The 20,020-nt window shown below is 47.3% G+C and overlaps 1 protein-coding gene across 5 annotated transcripts in view; it reads right to left on the bottom strand.

Annotated features, from left to right (window-relative positions):
- Positions 1 to 20,020, bottom strand: part of LOC119450285 (H(+)/Cl(-) exchange transporter 4-like) — an 81,054-nt gene that overhangs the window by 21,711 nt on the left and 39,323 nt on the right. For 3 of the 5 annotated variants that reach the window (XM_037713704.2, XM_037713705.2, XM_049665779.1), the window contains 3 exons: positions 7,823 to 8,204; positions 6,248 to 6,407; positions 230 to 436 (listed from right to left, as the gene is read on the bottom strand). In XM_037713704.2, coding sequence (XP_037569632.1) covers positions 230 to 436; positions 6,248 to 6,407; positions 7,823 to 8,204 — 749 coding nt within the window. Of the gene's footprint in view, positions 1 to 229; positions 437 to 6,247; positions 6,408 to 7,822; positions 8,205 to 10,366; positions 10,784 to 11,862; positions 12,136 to 20,020 lie in introns of those variants that run through there. The other 2 variants (XM_037713706.2, XM_037713707.2) reach the window with 2 other exon arrangements.

The following is a 20,020-nucleotide window of genomic DNA, read 5'->3' as shown; positions in this document are numbered from 1 at the left end:
AGTGGCGCCACTAGAGGGCACTGAGTGTTCTTAGGGAGGCGCGAAAGAGGAGTCACGCTTCAGTACACGCCTCATACAGAACTCATTTCAACAGTAGCAATACATTGCATTGCTACATTGATTCAATGCCAAACGCATTGCTGTCGACATCATCGCGCGATGGATTCTGCCGAACTTTTTCTCTCGAGAAATTAAACGGAAGGGACCGAGAGTGATGCAATTAACTTGCCTCCCTCTTCTTGGCCTCGTTCTTGCCGTACTTGGGGAACAGGTAGGAGAAGATGTTGCCGATGCAGCAGGCGACATGCACCAGGGGCCCTTCCTTGCCCAGACTGAGCCCCGCACCCACAGCCAGCACCAGGCATACCGACTTGATGGTCAGAGTCCACTTGCCCAGGTAGCCGCGAATGATGAAGCCACTCAGAATGGTTTTGATCTGTGCACGTAATGCAAGCACAACAACAACATAGTAGGGTGACCCATCAGACATTTATGGGTACTAGAATCCACAACAACTGGCTGTTCAGGACTTGGTCACAAGCAAGTCTGCCTAACTATTCACTCTCCTGCCTGTAAACAGTGGCTTCACAATTGTAAATGAACTTGCTATCTATCCTCTATTTCATACACACAATGCAATGCTGTGGAAGCTAGAGCAACATTTGCACTACCTGCATTCAGGAACAGAAGAAAGAACAGTATGCATTAAAAGAAATAAATATCAAAAGAAAACCTGAACAGATGCAATGCCGACTCCACATTATAGTTGTAATATAGATGGATAGGTTGTCACATAAAGGGCACTGGCATATTCATGCTCCTTCGCACGAAAACTTGCTCAGTGATACATTTTCATGGTCACACTAGTTACGTAGCTTCTGCAGAGTTGCCTGCTAAGTATGAAATGAAGTACAGTGGAATCTCGTTGATACAATCTTCACGGGAACCGAAAAATAAAGCGTATCATCCGAAAATCATTTCATCCAACCTATTATCCAACCAAATTGCATTGTTGGGAAAAGAAAAAGAAACATATTATCCCAAAAAACGTATTATGCAGAATCGTATCAACGACATTCAACTGTATATGTATGCCAACTGCCAATGCAGAAACAAACCTTCCCAATCAAACAATGCAGAGATCAAGGACTTCAACCTCAGTATATGCAATGCAATCCAGATGTCAGGATGCATAGCAAATATTTGTATGCTTCACACCCAATGCCAAACACATGCAAGTTTCTGGAGTGGAAGGCTGTATATGGCTTGTTAATTATCCCCACAGCAGAGAGGTAGCTTTCTTAAAGCTTCCAAAGTGTACAATGAAGAAATGGTATGCCAAAAGCTTGCTGCCAGCTTGGGTATATATGCAGCATGATTAAAGGGACAAGGAAAATAATGTGGACTGTAGATGTGGACTGCAGTCTGCAACAAATATGATGAAGCACCTGTTTTTATGCTACCTCGAACACGAAAAAAAAAAAAAATTTTTTTTCCACTGTTGAATGCACAACAAATGCAGTCCTGAATTTTCTTGTGCATCTCCCATACTAGGGCTAAATTTCTTGAACCATGTACATCTGCCCAGTTTGTCTATTAAATTCTGATTACACAAATTTGCCATTCTGAAAAAGGCCAATATATGAATGGAAACACTGTGTGCTATGCCTTATCAGTATCACCTTTCTGCTATAATCATAACCAAAAACAAGAAAATATATACTACGGCTCTAATGAAAAGATACAGCAAGAAAAAAAAGAAGTCACTGTACTAGATTCACAGAACACTCATCCCTCATATTACACCACTAGTTCTACGAATGTATATGCACAAAATTAAACCTATTACACTGCGTAAGGAGGTGACTTTTTTTGTAATGTGCAACAGCACCAATTTTTCAAGAACTATTTAAAGAATTCATGCAGAAACTCCTCTGGGAGTTGTCTAAGTATGTGTAAGCATTGTGCCGCTTGCTCATCTCCACGCAGCTTGGTGTCATTATCATGTTATGAAACTTGGTCCGACCAGTGTAAACCCGTACCAATCCTTATCGGTCGCTATCGACCTTATTGGACTAAAACCGACCCTTACCAACCCATATCAATCGTTATCAACTTATCGGACTCGATCCTAGCCTTATCAACCCTTATCGGTTGGTATCAACCTAATCGCAATCAGCCCAATTCTTATGAACTCTTATTTGTCCGTATCAACCTTATTGGACATGATCCGACCCTTAATCAACTATTATCGGTCCTTGTCAACCTTATAAGACTTGATCCGACCCTTATCAACACTTATTGATGCTTATTAACCTTATCACAATTGCTCCGACCAACTTAAGCCTTTATCGCTCTTTAGCACCTTATCCGTCCACGTCGAGCCACTGTCAACCGTGATGAAAAACGCTATAACCCCTCATCACTCCTAATGAACTCATTGACTGCTTATCTGTTTGTGCTGAACGTCAAGCAGATGAACCCTCAGAGATCGGTGGCATTTCGTTCGGTGAAGGAATGTCCCAATGGAAAGCGTCCACCGAAACGTCCCGTGTCCACCGAAACGCATCGAGAATGTGGCATGTTTGGCATTAAATTTTCGCAAGATCGGAATTTTCCCGATATCCACAATGCTCCAAGATGGCTCTACATGTGGTGCTAGAGATGGCTTTTATTCCACCATCACTAAATCTTCCAACAAAGCCTTCCTAGAAACTGTTCTCCAACATTTTTTTTGTACCACAGGCACAACACATTCATATGGTTCAGATATATTCGCCTTCTACAAGTGTGGGTGTTTAGCTCAGTGGGTAAGACATTCGGCCTCTGAGCGTGGGGTCCTAGGTTTGAAACTCACCACCGCCAACGTTTTTTTCCTTTCGAATTTATTTTGTTTTATACATCATTTTCTTTACAGCGATTCGTCTTACGAGACGGACTGACAATTTTCTAGAGTTGTGCGAATGGTGGATTTTGAGTTCGAAGCGAATAGTGATTATGGCTGAATATTTTCGAATCGAATTTCGAATAGCTGTTAAAAAATACTTGGCCAAAAAGTGATATGCAAGAGCATTATTAGATACGCGCAATTATTAAGTAGACTAACTTAATTGGAGAAAATGAGACCATAATAGTTTCTAGTATGAATTATTTATTACAACACAAATATGAAAGACTAAATGAAATGGGACACAGAGTTCAGTCAGTTGTCATGAAGGAATATAAGTTGTTCGACGTGCTCTGGAAGCAGTTGCCTCCTCCTGGTCATCACAATGTTGCCTGCAGTTGAAAATACCCTTTGGCTGGATGCCTGGGTAGCTGGAATTGGCAGGTCCCTCTGCGCGACTATAGCCACCGCAGGGTAGAGCTGAGAGCCCAAGGTTGACCACCACAGGAGGGGATCCTCTTACCGGCCAAGCAGTGCGGTTTGTAGATACTCATTCACCTGTTTCTTGTGCTGGGACATGCCAACTGACTGCAGTCTTTTGCTCTGAAGCCATCTTGACTTTTGAAAACGCAGCCCACACAGAGCATGCCTCTTTTTTGGTGCTTGCGGTGCTTTCATTCTCTCTCGCTTCTTCTGTCCCAGTCGGGTGCAGTTTTTCAACTTCAGAAAGCAGCAGGCTACTCGTCCAAACCTTTTCGCTTGGTGCGGAATGAAAAATTGCCTTATAATGGGGATCTACCAGCGTTGCCAGCACTAACAGTAGACACATCTTCACATTCACAAACCTGGTTTTCAGACTTCGCAGGAGGCTTCCAGCAAAGGAGGCTGCCTCATTGGCTTCCGAAATGTATACTCTTTCAGTGTAATTGCAGCGCACACAAGCAAGGGTATCACCTGCGAGAGTGTTAGGTATGTGGTCGCAGACAGTTCCATTATTGCTTGCTGAATGGGCTGAAGTACACTGACCAGCCCTGCCATTAGGTTCCACTCCGCGGACGGCAGGTTTTCAACACTGTCCGACTGGGATAGGTCTGCAGAGATTGCAGTATGAAGCTCAAGGAGCCTAGACATCATGACATATCCAATATTCCAGCGAGTAGGTACGTCTTGCATGACTTCCGAGGGGTTCAATCCCCATATTTGTTTGCATTTCTTGCAGTCGGGCGCGTGCTCGAGTGCTACGTTTGTAGTGACCAACAATAGCACGTGCCTTTGCACATAGCTGAAAGAAAGGTTGTGCTTGCTTTTTTGCGTCAGTGATGCAGAGTTGCAGAGTGTGGGTGAAACACGGAACCCTGTGCCACTGGGAATGCTCCATGGCAGCGACGAAGTTTCTTCCATTATCAATGACAATATATGTTGGCAAGTCTTCTGGAAGCTCCCAATCCCTAATCACATTCTGCAGAAACTGGCGAATGTTTTCCGTGGTACAGTCTTCAGCCATTTGATCGCATGTTAAGTGTAGGTGTGCAGCACGAACTTCCTGTCCATTACGTGGCACGTCACACTTAAGTAGCTCTGACAAGCGTGTGAGGTCCAGCTGTCAGTGGTCAAACTGTAGCACCTGACTCCAGCATCAATTATTGACCAGAGCACTTTCACAACTTCAGCCTTTTTTTGTGGCGTACAAATTGGTGATCACTGACCTCGAGAATGTGGTCCTTGAGGGCACGCTGTACGTACTCGGGAATAGCACACCTGAGCATTTCGACAAAGCCACTTTCCTCGACCACGCTGTAGGAGTGCAAGCCACCCGCGATGAAGGTCGCAATCTTCTCAGTCAATTGCCTCGCCTTCGTCGGTGCAGTCGATTTCAATGTCGGCTGAAAATGCGATGATACTGACGGCTGTGGAGCAGACTGCCCAGCGGTCTTCTTTTGCCTTTCACGGGTGGCGTGTTCTTCGTAGGCCACATAGAAGCTCGGATGATTTTTCAGGCGGTTTGCAAGGGTGGTTGTTGTCCCTGTTGGCATTTTCAGTAACTTTTTGCATTGCTGACACCGTGCTTCGTTCTTTTAGGGAAGTTTAGCAAAATACCTCCAAACTGGGTTTTTCACACTGTCGTCTACTTTACCAACCAACGAGCCTCTTCCGCCATTTTCAACTTCGACAATATCGATGTCATTCTCAGTCACTGAGCCTCAGCAACTTTGGCCTCAGCGTATCGCTATCTATTGAAATATTTCAGTAAATGACTACAATATTTTAAAAAAAGGATAACTTAATGAAGAGAAAACATGTGTCAGATCAAAATAAACAGTTATCTTTATCAGAACCTCATATTCGAACTGTAGATTTGGTGCTGGTGAGAAAAGACTGCTGGCAACAAACGCGCCAAGATGGCGCCGCCTTATTCCGGCGTTGTATCGGCATATCGTCGCTCTTTTTTTTTTTTTGCAGTTGGTAAACAAAGTTGATTGCATGATTATAAATAATATATTTGAAAGCTCCCGCCATATTATTTATACAGTTTTGCTGAACGTGTGAGTTTCTTTATCTTAACTCTGCTTTACCGATTATTGGACAGTAAACAGACCCGCGACCGTGAGTTTGCCAACACTTCGAAAAGCACGAATATTACAACTGCCCACGAAGCGAATATCGAATAGCATAATATTTGAAAGTACTATTCGAAAATTCGAATATTCAACAAAAATTAAAATTAAATTATGGGGTTTTACGTGCCAAAACCACGATCTGATTATGAGGTGGGGGACTCCGGAAATTTGGACCACCTGGGGTTCTTTAATGTGCACCTAAATCTAAGTACACGGATATTCGCACAAGTTTTCTTTGTTGGGTAGGCATAGAAATGCTTACGCATTTAAAATCAAACTAATTAAAATCCAGATATCACTCTTTAATGATCATTGATTAACAATGATAATTTGGCTCAGTGCACTTCTTGTGCATACACCGGCTTTTCTTGTGCATACACCGGCATATTTACAAGATGTGGAATCCACACATGCACTCCTTGTTAGTTAATTAATGTGTGTGTATTCTTATGAATTCATATCCAGCATACACCGGCTTTTCTTGTGCATACACCGGCATATTTACAAGATGTGGAATCCACACATGCACTCCTTGTTAGTTAATTAATGTGTGTGTATTCTTATGAATTCATATCCAGCTTCATAGCATTGCATATTTTATATTTGGACGAACAACTCATTGTTCTCTTACTTTACATGAATTACTTGTATTACCCCACTGCAATAACCCTTGCATAACACTGCAAGTTTGTTTTTTGTAATAGACTAAAAATGTTGTCTTAAGTAAGAAGGGAAGGCCCACCTCTGGAATTCCAGAGCCACAGGCATAAGGAGCGAATGTCCGCACCAACATGACAGCCAGGCCAGCAAAAAGTACACTCCATAGGACGTACAACAGGTAAGAGAGGAGGTAAAACCCTGCCCCATCCTTGTCAATATCACTGTCAATCATTTCTGGCCACCTGAAAGAAGCAAACATGAACATGCATGTCTAAGAACCCAATAACACAAACAGGTTTTCATAGCCTGCTAATGCAGACCATGCTGAGTTGAATTATACAATTGCCGCATTGAACAGTCGGGGTCACCAACACAGACGTTGAACAATGCTGCTGAGAAGTGTGAAGTTGGCACTGTGGAGAAGGTGTCACTTGCAAAATAAGTGCCGCCTTATTTTTCACTAGTGGCCCTTTATGTCTGCAGCTTCTGTCGCTGCATTTCTTAAACTTGCTGCTAACAAACTTCTTAGCCTGCAGCGAGGTTGTTAAAATGCAATACACTATCTCTCAGGCAAGTATGGAGATGAAATATTAAAAAGGCAGGCTTTGTTCATCAAGTCCATGTGAATCTAACATTAGTCAGCTATAAATTCTGTCACAATTAAAGCATCAGTTTATTAATCATAAGTCAACCACTGCAGCGCTACACTAACAAACACAAAGAAAACTTTTAAGCTCAGCAACCACGCACTTAAATAACCTAGTGCACTGAGCACCTACAGCATTGTTTTGTCAAGCACGGGAGAGAGTTATCTCTATGATAACTGAACAGCGCACTAGCACATGCTAACACAGGTGAGAACTCGCTTGAACAAGTTGTGTCAATTAACCTGTTAAGAAATGACATCAAAGCAATTCTACTTTGTAATATACACCTCCTACATAGGGAGAAATGGAGATTCTTCCTCCCATGTTCACCTGCCCTATTTACATAATGCCAAGAATAATGCAGCATCTTGCTTCACAGGCACACTGTGTCTTTACACCTAAATATACAAGAAATAGTTGCAGTCATCCCCAACAGCATCAGAGCTACAAGAGATGCTACGAAAGACACAAGCCAGGATAAATGATATGCAAGCTATTCCATACAGAATACAACAATGTCCTGTCCATCCTTCCATTTTGTAAATTTTATGCTCGAATCCAGTAGGTATGTTTCAACACATAGCCCAACTCACATTGTTAAGCGACGTTTCTGATTTTTGCTCAAATGTTACAAACATACCCATTTTCAAATATTTTAGTATCTAGCACAGCTGCTGTGCCCGAGGAATGAATACCTTGTTGCCATCTCAGCCGATAAAAAAACAAAAATCAAGTGAACTTGCTAGGTTTAACATCTTGAAGCAACACACAGGCTGTGAGAGATGGTGGGATTAACTTTCACCCCACTGGGGCTTTTTAACATGCACCTAAACGTAAGTAGACGAGTGTTTTCCTATTCCGGCCCCCATCAGAAGACGACTGGCATGGCCAGGAACTGAAGCTGCGACCTATGCTCAGCAGCATCGTACTATAGCAACTGAGCCACCGCATCAGGTGAGGGAAGGAGAGGCAAGGTTGAACGGCACTGTCTCCAGTAAGGGATCACACACCTGTACCACTGCTTGCAGTCATCCCCCTTGAAGAAGGTGTCGTTGGATGCCCAGCAGCACTGCTCCTTGTTGAGCCAGAAGGCCTGCGGGCAGATGCCCTCGCGCAGGTCCTTCATCCAGAGGGCGCCAATGTCGATGACAGCCGCAATGGCACCTGCCGCCAGCCCCACCAGAAGCACGCACAGCCAGCCTGACCAGGCGTCATGGAAGCCCACCAGGAGCTCCACCAAACCCCCTTGCCCTCGGCGCTTGACAATGAGCCGGTGGCGCATGCGGTCCCGGGCCAGGTCCCGCTGCCAGTCAATTGTGTGGAAGTCCTCATACTGTGCCGCCGAGGGACCCAGCTGCTCCTCGAGCTCCTGCTGCTGCTGCCCAGATGAGCCTGCAGGTAAAGAACGGGCAAGGAACCATGTGTCAAGGCTGCTCGCACTCACGCAGCGACTGTTCCTACTACAAATTGAAAGCAGTGAGCAACTCGCACATGATCACTCGGGGTTGGACTTCCAATGAACCATAAAAGGAGTGTTTCAGTAAAGATTGTAGGTAATTGTGTTAAAAGACACAGCTGTAGGAATAAAGGGCTTAATCTTTCAGCAAAATTATTATTTTGGTTAAGGCTGTGTTATCAACTTTTAATCAATTGCGTTACAGAACATGTTACAAGTTATAAATTGACTGCAGGCAATGCCCAGGCAAAGCCCCGCTTAGCCTGGGCAATGCCTGCCCAGGCTAAGTAACTTAGTACACGGAACCTCGAAAAAATTGCAGGTTATTCGACGACAAAGTTGCAGTGAAAAAATTTGCAGGTCTATTCCCAATAACACTTGGGAGGGTTGACAAGGAGTTTAAGTTAATTGTTTTATTTACTACAAGTTGCCAAGAAAGGAATCACAGAAGAAATTTCTTTTTGACAGCTTTCGAGACAACCCTGGCAACCTCACTAAGCAAAAAAAGAAAGGGAGAGATAGAAGAAAGATAGGAAAAAAGAGTTCGGTGAGGCCAAATTGAGGCAGTAGTACACCAGACTTCGTGGTTTCTTTAGCTGACAGTCTTATGCACTTGGATACAAAAATAATTTCCTTCGCCGCCTACGTGAAAAGGAACATTACTAGAGTCTGATGTATGTTACTGCCCAGACTGGTGAAATTGTAACAGCCATGTTGACCTTGAGGCAAAACATTCCACCCATAACATTCCATTATAAATTCATTCATTATAAATTCAAGTCAGTACAACTGGGTGCCAGTGAAGCACTGGTACGTGCGTTTATGTTATGGGTAACCAGTGCTGAAACTTCGCGTGCCAGCAGCGACGCCATAATACACAGCCTAGTGAGTGGTAGAAACAGTTTTCAGCAGCACATGCTGCGATTTTGTGTTATCAATTCCACCGCTCTTCTTCAGGTACATGTTTCCAGATTTTGGCCTGACTGCGAACCGGAGTTATAGAATGTATGAGCGCATGGGCTTTTCTCCACCACGCATCAGGTATGGCCGTACGACCAGAGCTTGGTTGGATGCACAGAGCTAAAGCAAACGTTGATACAGCCGCGCGTCTGTTATCCAAAATGTGGTACTATTTTCGTGGCCTACCTATCGGATGGTGTCGGCATATTTCAGCTGCACACCCAAACTGCCGTAGCGCCTCCTGGCCAGCTCTGGTTCCCCATGGTACAGTTCCCAATTAAGATTACCGTTGAAATTTCAGCACGCAGCTCTCATCATATCAGCCTTATAATAATGTGCGATAACAGTATCAACAGCGCGAACAGCGCACATAAACATACTTTATTATTTACTTCTCTGGAATTCATCCAAGTGATGCGAAATTGAGATTCCAGACATGCTGGCGAGCGTAATATAAAATTACAGGTGCAACAGTTTCCACAGCTAGCTAGATGTCATGCATTCATTATGTATGCGCGCTGCAGGGGTAAAAACTTCGTGAGCACAATATGCGTCCGATGGTACGCCAGCTCAGTAAAATATTTTGAAGGTGCGGCGAACGTGCACCATTTGTCGATCGACCGCTACCAAGCAATCACCCAGCTCATTGCCCAGCGACATATACGATCTCCGGAAGAGGAAACGACGCAAATCCGATCCGATAGCCGAAACGGAACCGACCTCGCGAGTGGCGATTTCGCGACGACGATGACGTCACAACGAACGACGCAGCGTATAACAGTCTGCTATCGAAAAAAAATAAAAATAAATAAAAAATAAAACCCAACGGCAGCGTGAACGAACGCCGTGCCGCCGGGAACAATTCTAGGGGAGACAAATCAGCGGTGGCGTCAATGAATGCAACGTGGAGCTCGCAGCTTCACACAGAGGATCATTTTAAAATGGAAGCTGCGAACTAACGAGTAGATGACGAGTTCTTTGGGATAGGTTTCCACCTAACTGACTAGCTCCGCGGATAACTCGATTTTCCTCGTTTTAACCCCAAAACACCATTGCGAGGCGTTGGGCCACGCAGAGGAGGAAGCTCTCAAAACCGCAGATAGTTTCGAGTCGTCGCGCGGAGCTCGTTTTGCCTTGCCTTTGGCGCGTCTCCTGCGGTTCTGGTGGTGTTGGCGGTACAGGTGTTGGTCGCTGCTCATGGACGATGGCGTGTAAATTAGAACTGTAGCCGCCAGCTCGGCCACCGCCACTGCCGCCGCCGCTACGTCCGCCCCAGTCGACGACGATTCCCGATGACAGCTTGCGTGAAAGACGGCGGTCCGCAGCGGCAGCAGCAGACACCACAGACGCGACGACCACGTTCGGAACCGCACCGGTTTCGCTCGCCAGCGCAGCAGCAGCGGCAAAAAGTAGAGACGAGGCAGCAGCGCGCACTACCAACCACCAACACACAGTCATGTTGCGACGCGAATCACCCGCGCGATCAACCGCGCGCGCGCGCACACACACACACACGCACAAGGGAACAGTGCAACGCACCGTTCGAGGCGACGGCGGCAGCGGAGAGACTCGACGGCAAAGGAAACAAGAGAGAGAGAGAGGGAAATAGAAAGAAATGAAAAAAAATTTTGAAAGGAAAGTACAGAACAGCAGGCGCGCGAAAAGGACACCTCCGACAATGGTTTCTTTCCGTTCTCCCTTTTCCCACTCTCCCTTTCTTTTCATTTCTCGGAGAATATGATGAAACGAAAAGGCCGGTTCGGGGACGGCTCCGGTCGGACTAAGGGGAGGTCCGGACCCCTGCCAGCCAAGGCCGCGGGGAGACAAACGCAGCTGTGGCGCGCGCGCGCGCGCCAGCGAGCTCTCGAGAAACTCGCGATTTTTTCCTAGTCGCCTGTGTCTTCTCTCCCGCGAGCCGATGACGGGCTCTCAAGCGCGCTGCACTCGCAGTACGCGGCGCGGAGAATTAAATAGCAGAAGCCGTCGCCCGCTGCGCTGCCGTGGAAGCAAACCGGCAGTACACGACGAAGGTTATTTGGCGACAGCGTCGCGTTTATGTTGGGGGAAGGAGGAAGGGAGGGGGGGGGGGGGGGGGCGAGCGATGCTTTAATTGTTACCGAGCCCGTAAACACGCTTAGCGCTTGACCTTACGGGGTTACGAAGCGAAGGGTTCGGGTCGAACGAATAGACAAAAAAAAAAAAAATGAATGTGCAAGAAAAACAAAAGTCAGTCAACGCAGCGGCAATCGAAGCTCCGAGACGGCGCGTCGCGAGCTGACACGCCGACAACGGCGCACAGCTGCGCGCGTCCATTGCCGCACATCATCAATCTAGACGATCGAATCGGCTGTGCGTCACACATCGTGTGCACCCCCCCCCCCCCCCCCACCTGATCGGAGTGCGTATGAAATTATCCCTTCATGTTAATGACTTCGCGCACACCATATAGATCTATCAGAAACTGAGAAACTCTGGCCAGATTTTCAGTCGCTGTTAAATGTATATTGTGGAAGGGAGAAAATCGTAATAATGCAGCGGGGAAACCGGAAATAAACACCGGTCGTTTGCATCTGTAGCGCAGCAATCGCGGCACGGCAACTCGAAAAACCCGCCGCCTTTCACCCCTTCTTTTACCTTCGAAGCAGTCGTCATCGTCGGCCAGCGGTCGGAGCGCGAAGGGGCGTAGAGACTTCCAGCGATCGCCGACCAGCAGCTCGCTGCCGTTGCGGTGGAGGGCGGCCAGCGACGGCTCGACGTAGCTCTCCTTGCGTTCCAGGGTGGCCATGGCTCGGAACAACCCCCCCTCCTCCGCTCGCCCGACGCGCGAGCACGGGGCCGAGACGCGGCGCGCGCACTGAATCACTCACACGCGTGACGCGACGTATAGTGTGCGCGGCAGCGCCAACAGCTGACCCCCCGACGACGAGGAGCGTGCCGCGGCCAGCCGCCCCTATCGGCGCCGCAATCCAACGCTTATCGAGACGCCCCGACGCGAACGACCACCAGGCCGGCCGGCCGGCTGGGAATACAGCGGCGCCTGCGAGAATGCAAATTGCCCGCAACTCCCCCGGCAGCAATATAGCACACGTCGCCAAGCGGTATTGCATAGAGCCATATTCTCTTGGAACGAAATCGAACTCCGCTTCTCCGGAGAAGAAGAGCCAGCCGACGACGACGACGCTGCTGCGCGGCCAATTTTCTTACCGGCGGCGCGCGCTGTCAAGAGTGAATCACCGGCGGCGCGGAAGGAACACTTGTCGAATAGCTGCTTCGTCGGGGAAAACGTGGACGGCTGTGTCTCCCTTGTGAAAACCATCGCACGCTACTTCTGGCTTCCAAAGAAGCTCCGCGTTATCGAATGCTGTAATGCTAGACGCCTGGCGACAAAGAAAAAAAGTGGTACGTAGCAAGTTACAGAAACGAACGACGCTACCCTAATAATGCTAAAAATAAACCAACAGAGTCACAGAGCTGCGAGTGATCGACGCACGCTGGGTCGAACTGCCGCCGTCCGCTTTTCGCAAAATGACCATTGGCGGTCTCCCCTCATACAAGCAGCGTAAAAAAAAAGAAACTTCGAAATCATCGAACCGCGCGGTATTTCAGAACAAAAGCCCATTCGGCCTTTTCGTCGCCGCCCTGTCATGAGCGGAACTCACTGAAACTAGCTACAATTAACAACAGCAAGGCGTGAGAAAGACGTACACGTTTGGGATGACAGTTGGAGTATGAGCACGCGATGAAGCGCCAGCTGCGTGAACCTCGCTATCCCCGCATATTACAATCGTTCCAGACACTTGCGTCAGCAAATGTTAATTACTCGTATAGGCTCCGGAGAAATGCTACCACATTCCGCGGCATGCACTGTCGAATAAATCAGTAAAATATTTCAGAGAAGCGCTGAACAGCCTAATCAAAAGGCTAAGTGGTGCATACTCGCATGTGACTGCAGCACTGCGGCTACATTTCCTGTTGGTTGGTTGGTAACAACTTTATTGCTGTATATTCATTAATTATTTTCTCGTTATACATTGGCTACGCGCTTGCACTGTTCAGTTCACCGCTGTATTCTGCCTCGGCTCCGCGTCCCTCTGCCGCTTGAGAAATGACTACTGTGAAATAAAAGTGTCATGCCTCGCTGTGTGGGCAGCAAGGTAAAAAGAGGCGCCCTTTACATATACACGCGCTACCAAAACTTGGAAGCGCAACTGTTTGATTACGCAGAACAGACATTTGCTCACTGGACCACCGTGTGGTTCGAAATTGACGTTTTAAATATACGCAGTTTCGCTGGGCTTTGGGTTCCTCATTATATGTATACACAGGTGAAAACCGTGCAGCAGTCTTGGGGTGAAAAAAAAAAAAATGCGCAAGAACACAACTTCAGAAAGACGGTTTTGTCAGCCATTTAATCTTACTACCAGCGAACCTATGTTCTGTTTTCTCCTCAGTTCACTTCCTCCTCTGTCACGTCAGATAGTGTGCTTCAGTCGCGATGCCCAGTGTAGCACTGGCCTTTTTATATCACTTTTCCGTCTTCATAACCAACCGAAAAAACAAAACAAAAAAAAAAAACATTAAGGTGTATTATACAGAAAACGCAACGACGACAAAGCGTGTGCAGTAAGCGTCATTAGCCAATAAAGAAAAGAACACCAAGCCCTGTCACAGAGCATTTTAAAGTGGCGACGGATTGCACAAACAACGCCCCTTTATATAGCGACATCCTTGTATTGACCCTTTTCCCGGAGCAGTTTGCTTTAGAGAAACCAGATGGCGCTCATGGCGGCGCGCCATACGCCATACCTCTCCTCAGCGACCGCGCACGAATACGAAACCATTACCGCTTCTACCTTGCTTCTGTGCGATCAGCTGTTGGAAATGCAACTGAGTTTTCGCTAAGACACTGTGCTCCAATCATGCTAGATTGAATCATGTGGATTGAAGACGTGTGCAGTAGTTGGCTGCAAAAATAGTGACTGGCATGTTAAGGAATAGAATAAATCTGTGTGGCCAAGTTCGCGGACCGCTGCTGCAACTGTCCGAACGTGTTACCGGCACTTCGTGATGTACGGCTTTCCTCGAGGATACAGAAATTTGCTCATCCGCCAGCCTTGTATCGCTAACCTTCAAAGAAAGGGCTTCATCCCCAGAACGTCGGCAAGAGTGAGTACCACTCGTTAAACAATGACAAAGGGAGTAGCGCCGCTTCCTGTCATATTAAGTTTCGCGCACGTTATCTTACACATCTGTCCCAAATGGCAGGAAAACTTACGCCCACTCTATCGCCAACGTCTCAAGAATAAGTGAATGGGCGCACACTTGAATATATGCGCACTGTATACGCAGAATAAATGACGGACTACACATATGGCGCACGAATGGTCGAAGCTGAATGTTTCGTGACGGTCCACAAGAGTAAGCGAGTTACTAGCTGTAATATATATTTGCTACAAGGTACCCAATGTACAAAACAGCGACGTTTCAAGCCTTGTGGGCAGCAAGAACAAATATATCGGAACTGAGCACACCCACGAGCGATTAGGCAGAAAATAATCAGACAGTGGCCGCACCGAAGAACTTCACTGAGTCACAAACTGACAAGCCACTACTTCAAAATACTTGCCAAATAAAGAACAAAGAGCAAAACACACTAATCCTGAATGAATTCATAATCAGAAAGCTTGGATAGCTTGGAATACATATTTAGTCTTGCTTTTAGAACAAGCACCATATACGCTGCTTGCGCCGTTTGGACATAGCTTAATCAGCTCCGAAAGCGCTTTTGCATGTTCTATGAAGCTGTGATCAAAGCTTCGTGTCGTACACCTTGTCACCGTCTACGATATCTCCGAAAACAGAGGTTTTCTAAGCCGCGCCGGCGTCATACACTTCCATAGTAAACAAGGAGGCAACGGAGGCAGTTGAGGCAAGCAATGGACGTGTCACCACGTGATCAAACATGGCAGCGCCCACGAGATCGCCGCGAAAAGGTTCAATATGGCGACAAGCGCGATGGAATATGTTACGATGACTACAACAGCCGCGATCGCTCAACTCTACGTTGTTCCATTCTTATCGATGCTGGCAGGTCAGTTTCAGTGACAACATGGGCCCAGCGGGCTTCCATAGCCATTAATTACAGATGAATAAGGATCGGCACGAAATAGAACCGGCATAGAACTGTCCTAACCAACCAGCGCAATAACTTGGGAACTTGAACCAAGTTGCCATTGACGGGGCATCCCTGCTCATTTGCTTGAGCATTTATACTTTTCCAACGAAGATTCTGGTCCTTCTGCAATAATACGCTATACGGAAAGCAAGTTTGGAATCGTCCTCCTCCCACAAGCAATAAAAGCGACAAACCCGATCGCCGTATGGGTGTACGTACGTACGTACGTACGTACGTACGTACGTATGTATGTATGTATGTATGTATGTATGTATGTATGTATGTATGTATGTATGTATGTATGTATGTATGTATGTATGTATGTATGTATGTATGTATGTATGTATGTATGTATGTATGTATGTATGTATGTATGTATCCCCGCATATTACAATCGTTCCAGACGTATGTATGTGCAAATCTGCATACCGCGGAACCAGTTTATCAGTCAGTGCTCGTGCGCTGCTTTCAATTATTTTTTTCCGACGCCGGCGTGGGCATGGCTTCCACACCCCGTCACAGCCGTTTATCAGCCGCTGATTGGAGACCGCGCGGTACAGTTCGCGCATACCTTTCGTAGATACGCAAGCATTGTTTCCGCGCTAACGCCACCTTGACGAAGCGATGAGAAAGTCGCTCCGACTTCAAGGTCACGCAAGAGCCAATCATCAACGAGGACCGAAAGCGGGGCAGTCCGTCCGCATAGAACAGACCCGCCCTCTGAGCAACTACACACACTCACACGGCGTTCCTGCTGCCCCAGAATCGTAACGAATCAGCGCTGCTGAAATGAATTGCCATTAAGGAACCATTTCGCTCGATTATATTCTTTTCCCATCATCCACCGCTCACGATCGTCCGATCATCGTAATTACGTCGGAGCGCCGCTCTGACCGCTCACGCTACGCCGAAAATGATTAGAACAGAATCGTTACATTACCTTGGCCCAGTAATATTAAGATATTTTTTAAGGACAACTGTGTAGTTAGGAACAAGTGCAGCTTTCTTTGTGCTTTGTGAATTTCGTCACTTTACTGCTGTCATTTAAAGGGGTGAAAACGCGTTACGGCGCCACTTCTGTTTTACACAACACTATCTAGTACAACCTCATCGACGCCCAAAACAAGGAAACCTCTCATGGGCCATTATTATCGGGAAGAAAGAAAATACGAGCTGCAACCGGTTTCAGCGAAATCTCGATCGAAGCAGAACGATATGTACGTAATTAATCGAAACCAGAATACGTAGCACGCCTTTTGCCGCAAGAACTGTGCGCATTATTTCACGATCGGAAGCAGAGTCGTGATCATGCGCCCGGGTGCAACGCTTTGAGGCTGAAACCGCAATCGGATGAATTTCAATGACACCTCCCGCAATCACTTTGTATGTACCATTGTCGAGAGCTATCGGCAAGTCACTCGAGATAAACGGACACAAAAGGCGCAGAGACAGCGATGATACCGACAGGTTCCAGGGCAGGTCTCCGCGCGGAAACTCACACTTGACGGCACAATGAATCGGCGCCCGTCAACTCATCTAAAATAGATAACCGAAGAGAAGAACGTGCGTTCGATCTGCTCTGCTCAAGCCTATCTCGGAATAATAATTGGCTATGTGCGCGCACAGTTCATCTATACGCGCAATAATAGTCAATCATCCTTTCGAGATACCGGCCGAACAACGTATCGGAAGATAGCCCAGAACTCGGACAACGTCGTAATTGGGACGAGTGTGAATGGGTGACCGGCGAAATAAATATTGATGCAACTATTACAAATAGATGCAAAACTTGAGAGAAACTTCGAAGTTACTTAGAATTATAAGAAAACCCGATACGCAAAATAAAAATAAATATAAATACCCGCAGCGGTGGCCCAGGCGCAACGTTGCGCTGCTGAGCACGAGATTGCGAGATCGAATCCCGGCCGCGGCGGCCACATTTCGACAGAGGCGAAATGCAAATACGCCCGTGTGCTTGCGTTGTAGTGCACGTTAAAGAACCCCAGGTGGTCAAAATTAATCCGGAGCCCTCCACTACGGCGTGCCTCATAATCATAACTGGTTTGGGCACGTAATTGTTTCTTTGGTCGTGGTGTGAATTGGCAATTTGCATAATTATTTTGTTTTTATATCGGCATATAACTACGTAATTGGCGCTCTCGTAGCAGCACAACTTCAAAGTCTAAATCCTCCAATAGGCTGTACGGAATAGTTTTCTGGAGACATGCACCCTTTCCCTTCCTGTCCGCCGACATGCTCTGCGGCCTTGAAGGGCTTTCGGGCACTTTCAAGTAGTTTGCAAATGTTTTTCAGCCGAAATACCGCCAACAAATCGGAAACAAAACACGCGTTAAAACGGAAGGGTGAATCGTTGCAGTAGATCGCAGCGCAGGAGTAACAGAACATTACTTCTACAGCAAATGATGATCATCTGAATAATACTGGCGAAACAGCTATAGAGAAAGCAAACAAGCAAACTTCGAACAACCAAAAATTTGGAGGACGCTTAAGATTCGCTTTCAAGAGTGAAACGCGATAGCATTCAAAGATCCCCGACTGCTTATTACGCTTCCCGACAACTGTAGCTTATGCAACCTTAATGGTTACCGGGAAACGCTGGCGCCGAACGCTATGCACGAAGGCGAGCTTTCTGGTAGAAACGCGGCATCTTGGGTGGGCCGATCCCGGAGGTTGTGCACAACCGCGCCAAAGAAATTACATCATTTTCAGGTTTCCGTTATTGTTTCGCACTTTGAATATTGTGCAGCCTGAGGAGACTTAACATAAGAGGCACGCGCTTTGGGTGTTTCGTTTCACATTTGTTTGTGGGTGGTCATTCTCAAAATTCCGAGGAATAGCTTTGGCAAGAATGTAAGACAAGGTATGAGCAACATTAGCGATAGAATGGCGTGGTAATATAACCCGCATATGCCGCACGTCACATAGCAAGGCATGGCATATACATATACCTAAATATATTATGAGGGCCTGCGTGGTTGGGGATGATTTTCTCGGCCGCGGACGCCGGCACCGACGCCGGATTTTTTGCGGCGTCGGTGGCCCTTAACGCAATCGCGTTAAAACTCCAAAGAGGCTACCGAGTGACTTCTGTAATCGTGTAACTTCGTGTGTAGAGCAACGGTAGCGGCTGGTGGCGAACGCCATACGAGTACGCGTCGCAACAAACGACCGCGTGTATTGCGTAACCTTACAAACCGACCTTGAGCGCGATATGCTACTATTAGTTATAGGTGCAACACATTCAGGTTGGGAGCCTTGCTTAAAAAAAAAAAATTGCGCTCCAATCCACACTGTGAAGGTGGTTGGCCAGCGAAGCTGTGGTACCACCTGATCCGATAGGCCAATGTGACGTAGCCTTGAACTGAGTCCTGCACGACGCCGTCGTGCATACATATATTGACGTTGCTGTTCCTTTCTCGCCGCTCATCGTGCTACCCTGCTCTTAATCGGGAGTCCATATGCGTGGCCTTTCCATAGCGCTATTACAACACAAATGAAATTATTTGCTAGGTGGCTTCTTTTTTTACATATGAAAGTGTAGTGACGTCACTCCCTGCTTCATATGCTACAGTTGCCGCTTGCCGGCAACTGCAGCTTATGCAACCGTAATCTGCAACCGCTATGCGCGAAGGCGAGCTTTCAGGTTCTTTGTTTTTATTTCCCCGCACGGCCGGCGCCGACGCTGTCGCGGATGCGAGCGCCATCTGGCGGTGCTGCAAGGAACCCAGCGGCGCGCCTTCCGCTGTGATTGGTTGAGTTTTCTGTCGACGGAGACTTACAAATCCCGCTATTCTAGTCATATACAGCTTCGCTGCAAAGATATCCCAAGCGTAGCTGTTTGGACGAGTTGGTACCGCTTGTCCTCGATCGCTTATCATGCGCTATTCTACACTGAATCTACAGAGAATCTGCGAGTTGATAACATGACAGCTGCGATGACACCGGACGACCAGTATAGTGCAACTTTTCCGACACCGTATAACAAACGAACGAACAATAAGATGTGTGTGGGAAGAGAAAGTGCTTTTTGCACGTGCTAAGATGGCGTGAAAAGCAGGCGATATGTCACGTACGCGAGCCGAAGACACACACACGCACTTGGGAAATAACGCGTCGGTTAGGGCCCCCAGCGTAATACTATATAACTTCAAGACTTAGAATGAACGCTAAAAACTTTGAAAAACAAATAAATACATAAAAGACGCGTCGCCACTATAGCAAAGCCGTGTACCGAGGCAATGCGGTCTGTATACACAGCGCGCCCGTGAGCCTGTACAGGTATATGCATCTCGGTGCTTGCACACGCCACCCCAACGCGCTGACAGTTCGCGTGCGCGTTAAATTCCTTCGCGACCGTTTAAAATCGCCAGCGCCGAGAGGTATACTACATAGCGGTGGCTACACTTGCGCACCGCTGCAGCTGGTGTCGGCGCCACCATCGCGTTGGTGCCTCGCTGCACGCCGTCGGGGCCCTTCTTTCAGCGGCGGCGGCGGGAGCAGGACCAGCGCGTTGGCGGCGGCGCCTCCCGCGCCGGGTCCGACGACGGCGACCGCCGCGGAGGAGGAGGAGCAGGCGGACGCAGAGCGCTCCTCGTC

The sequence above is a fragment of the Dermacentor silvarum genome, chromosome 4, assembly GCF_013339745.2.
Source record: "Dermacentor silvarum isolate Dsil-2018 chromosome 4, BIME_Dsil_1.4, whole genome shotgun sequence".
Lineage (NCBI taxonomy): Eukaryota > Metazoa > Arthropoda > Arachnida > Ixodida > Ixodidae > Dermacentor > Dermacentor silvarum.
Note: the sequence above shows the minus strand (reverse complement) of the source record. Positions and strands in the feature narration are given on the sequence as shown.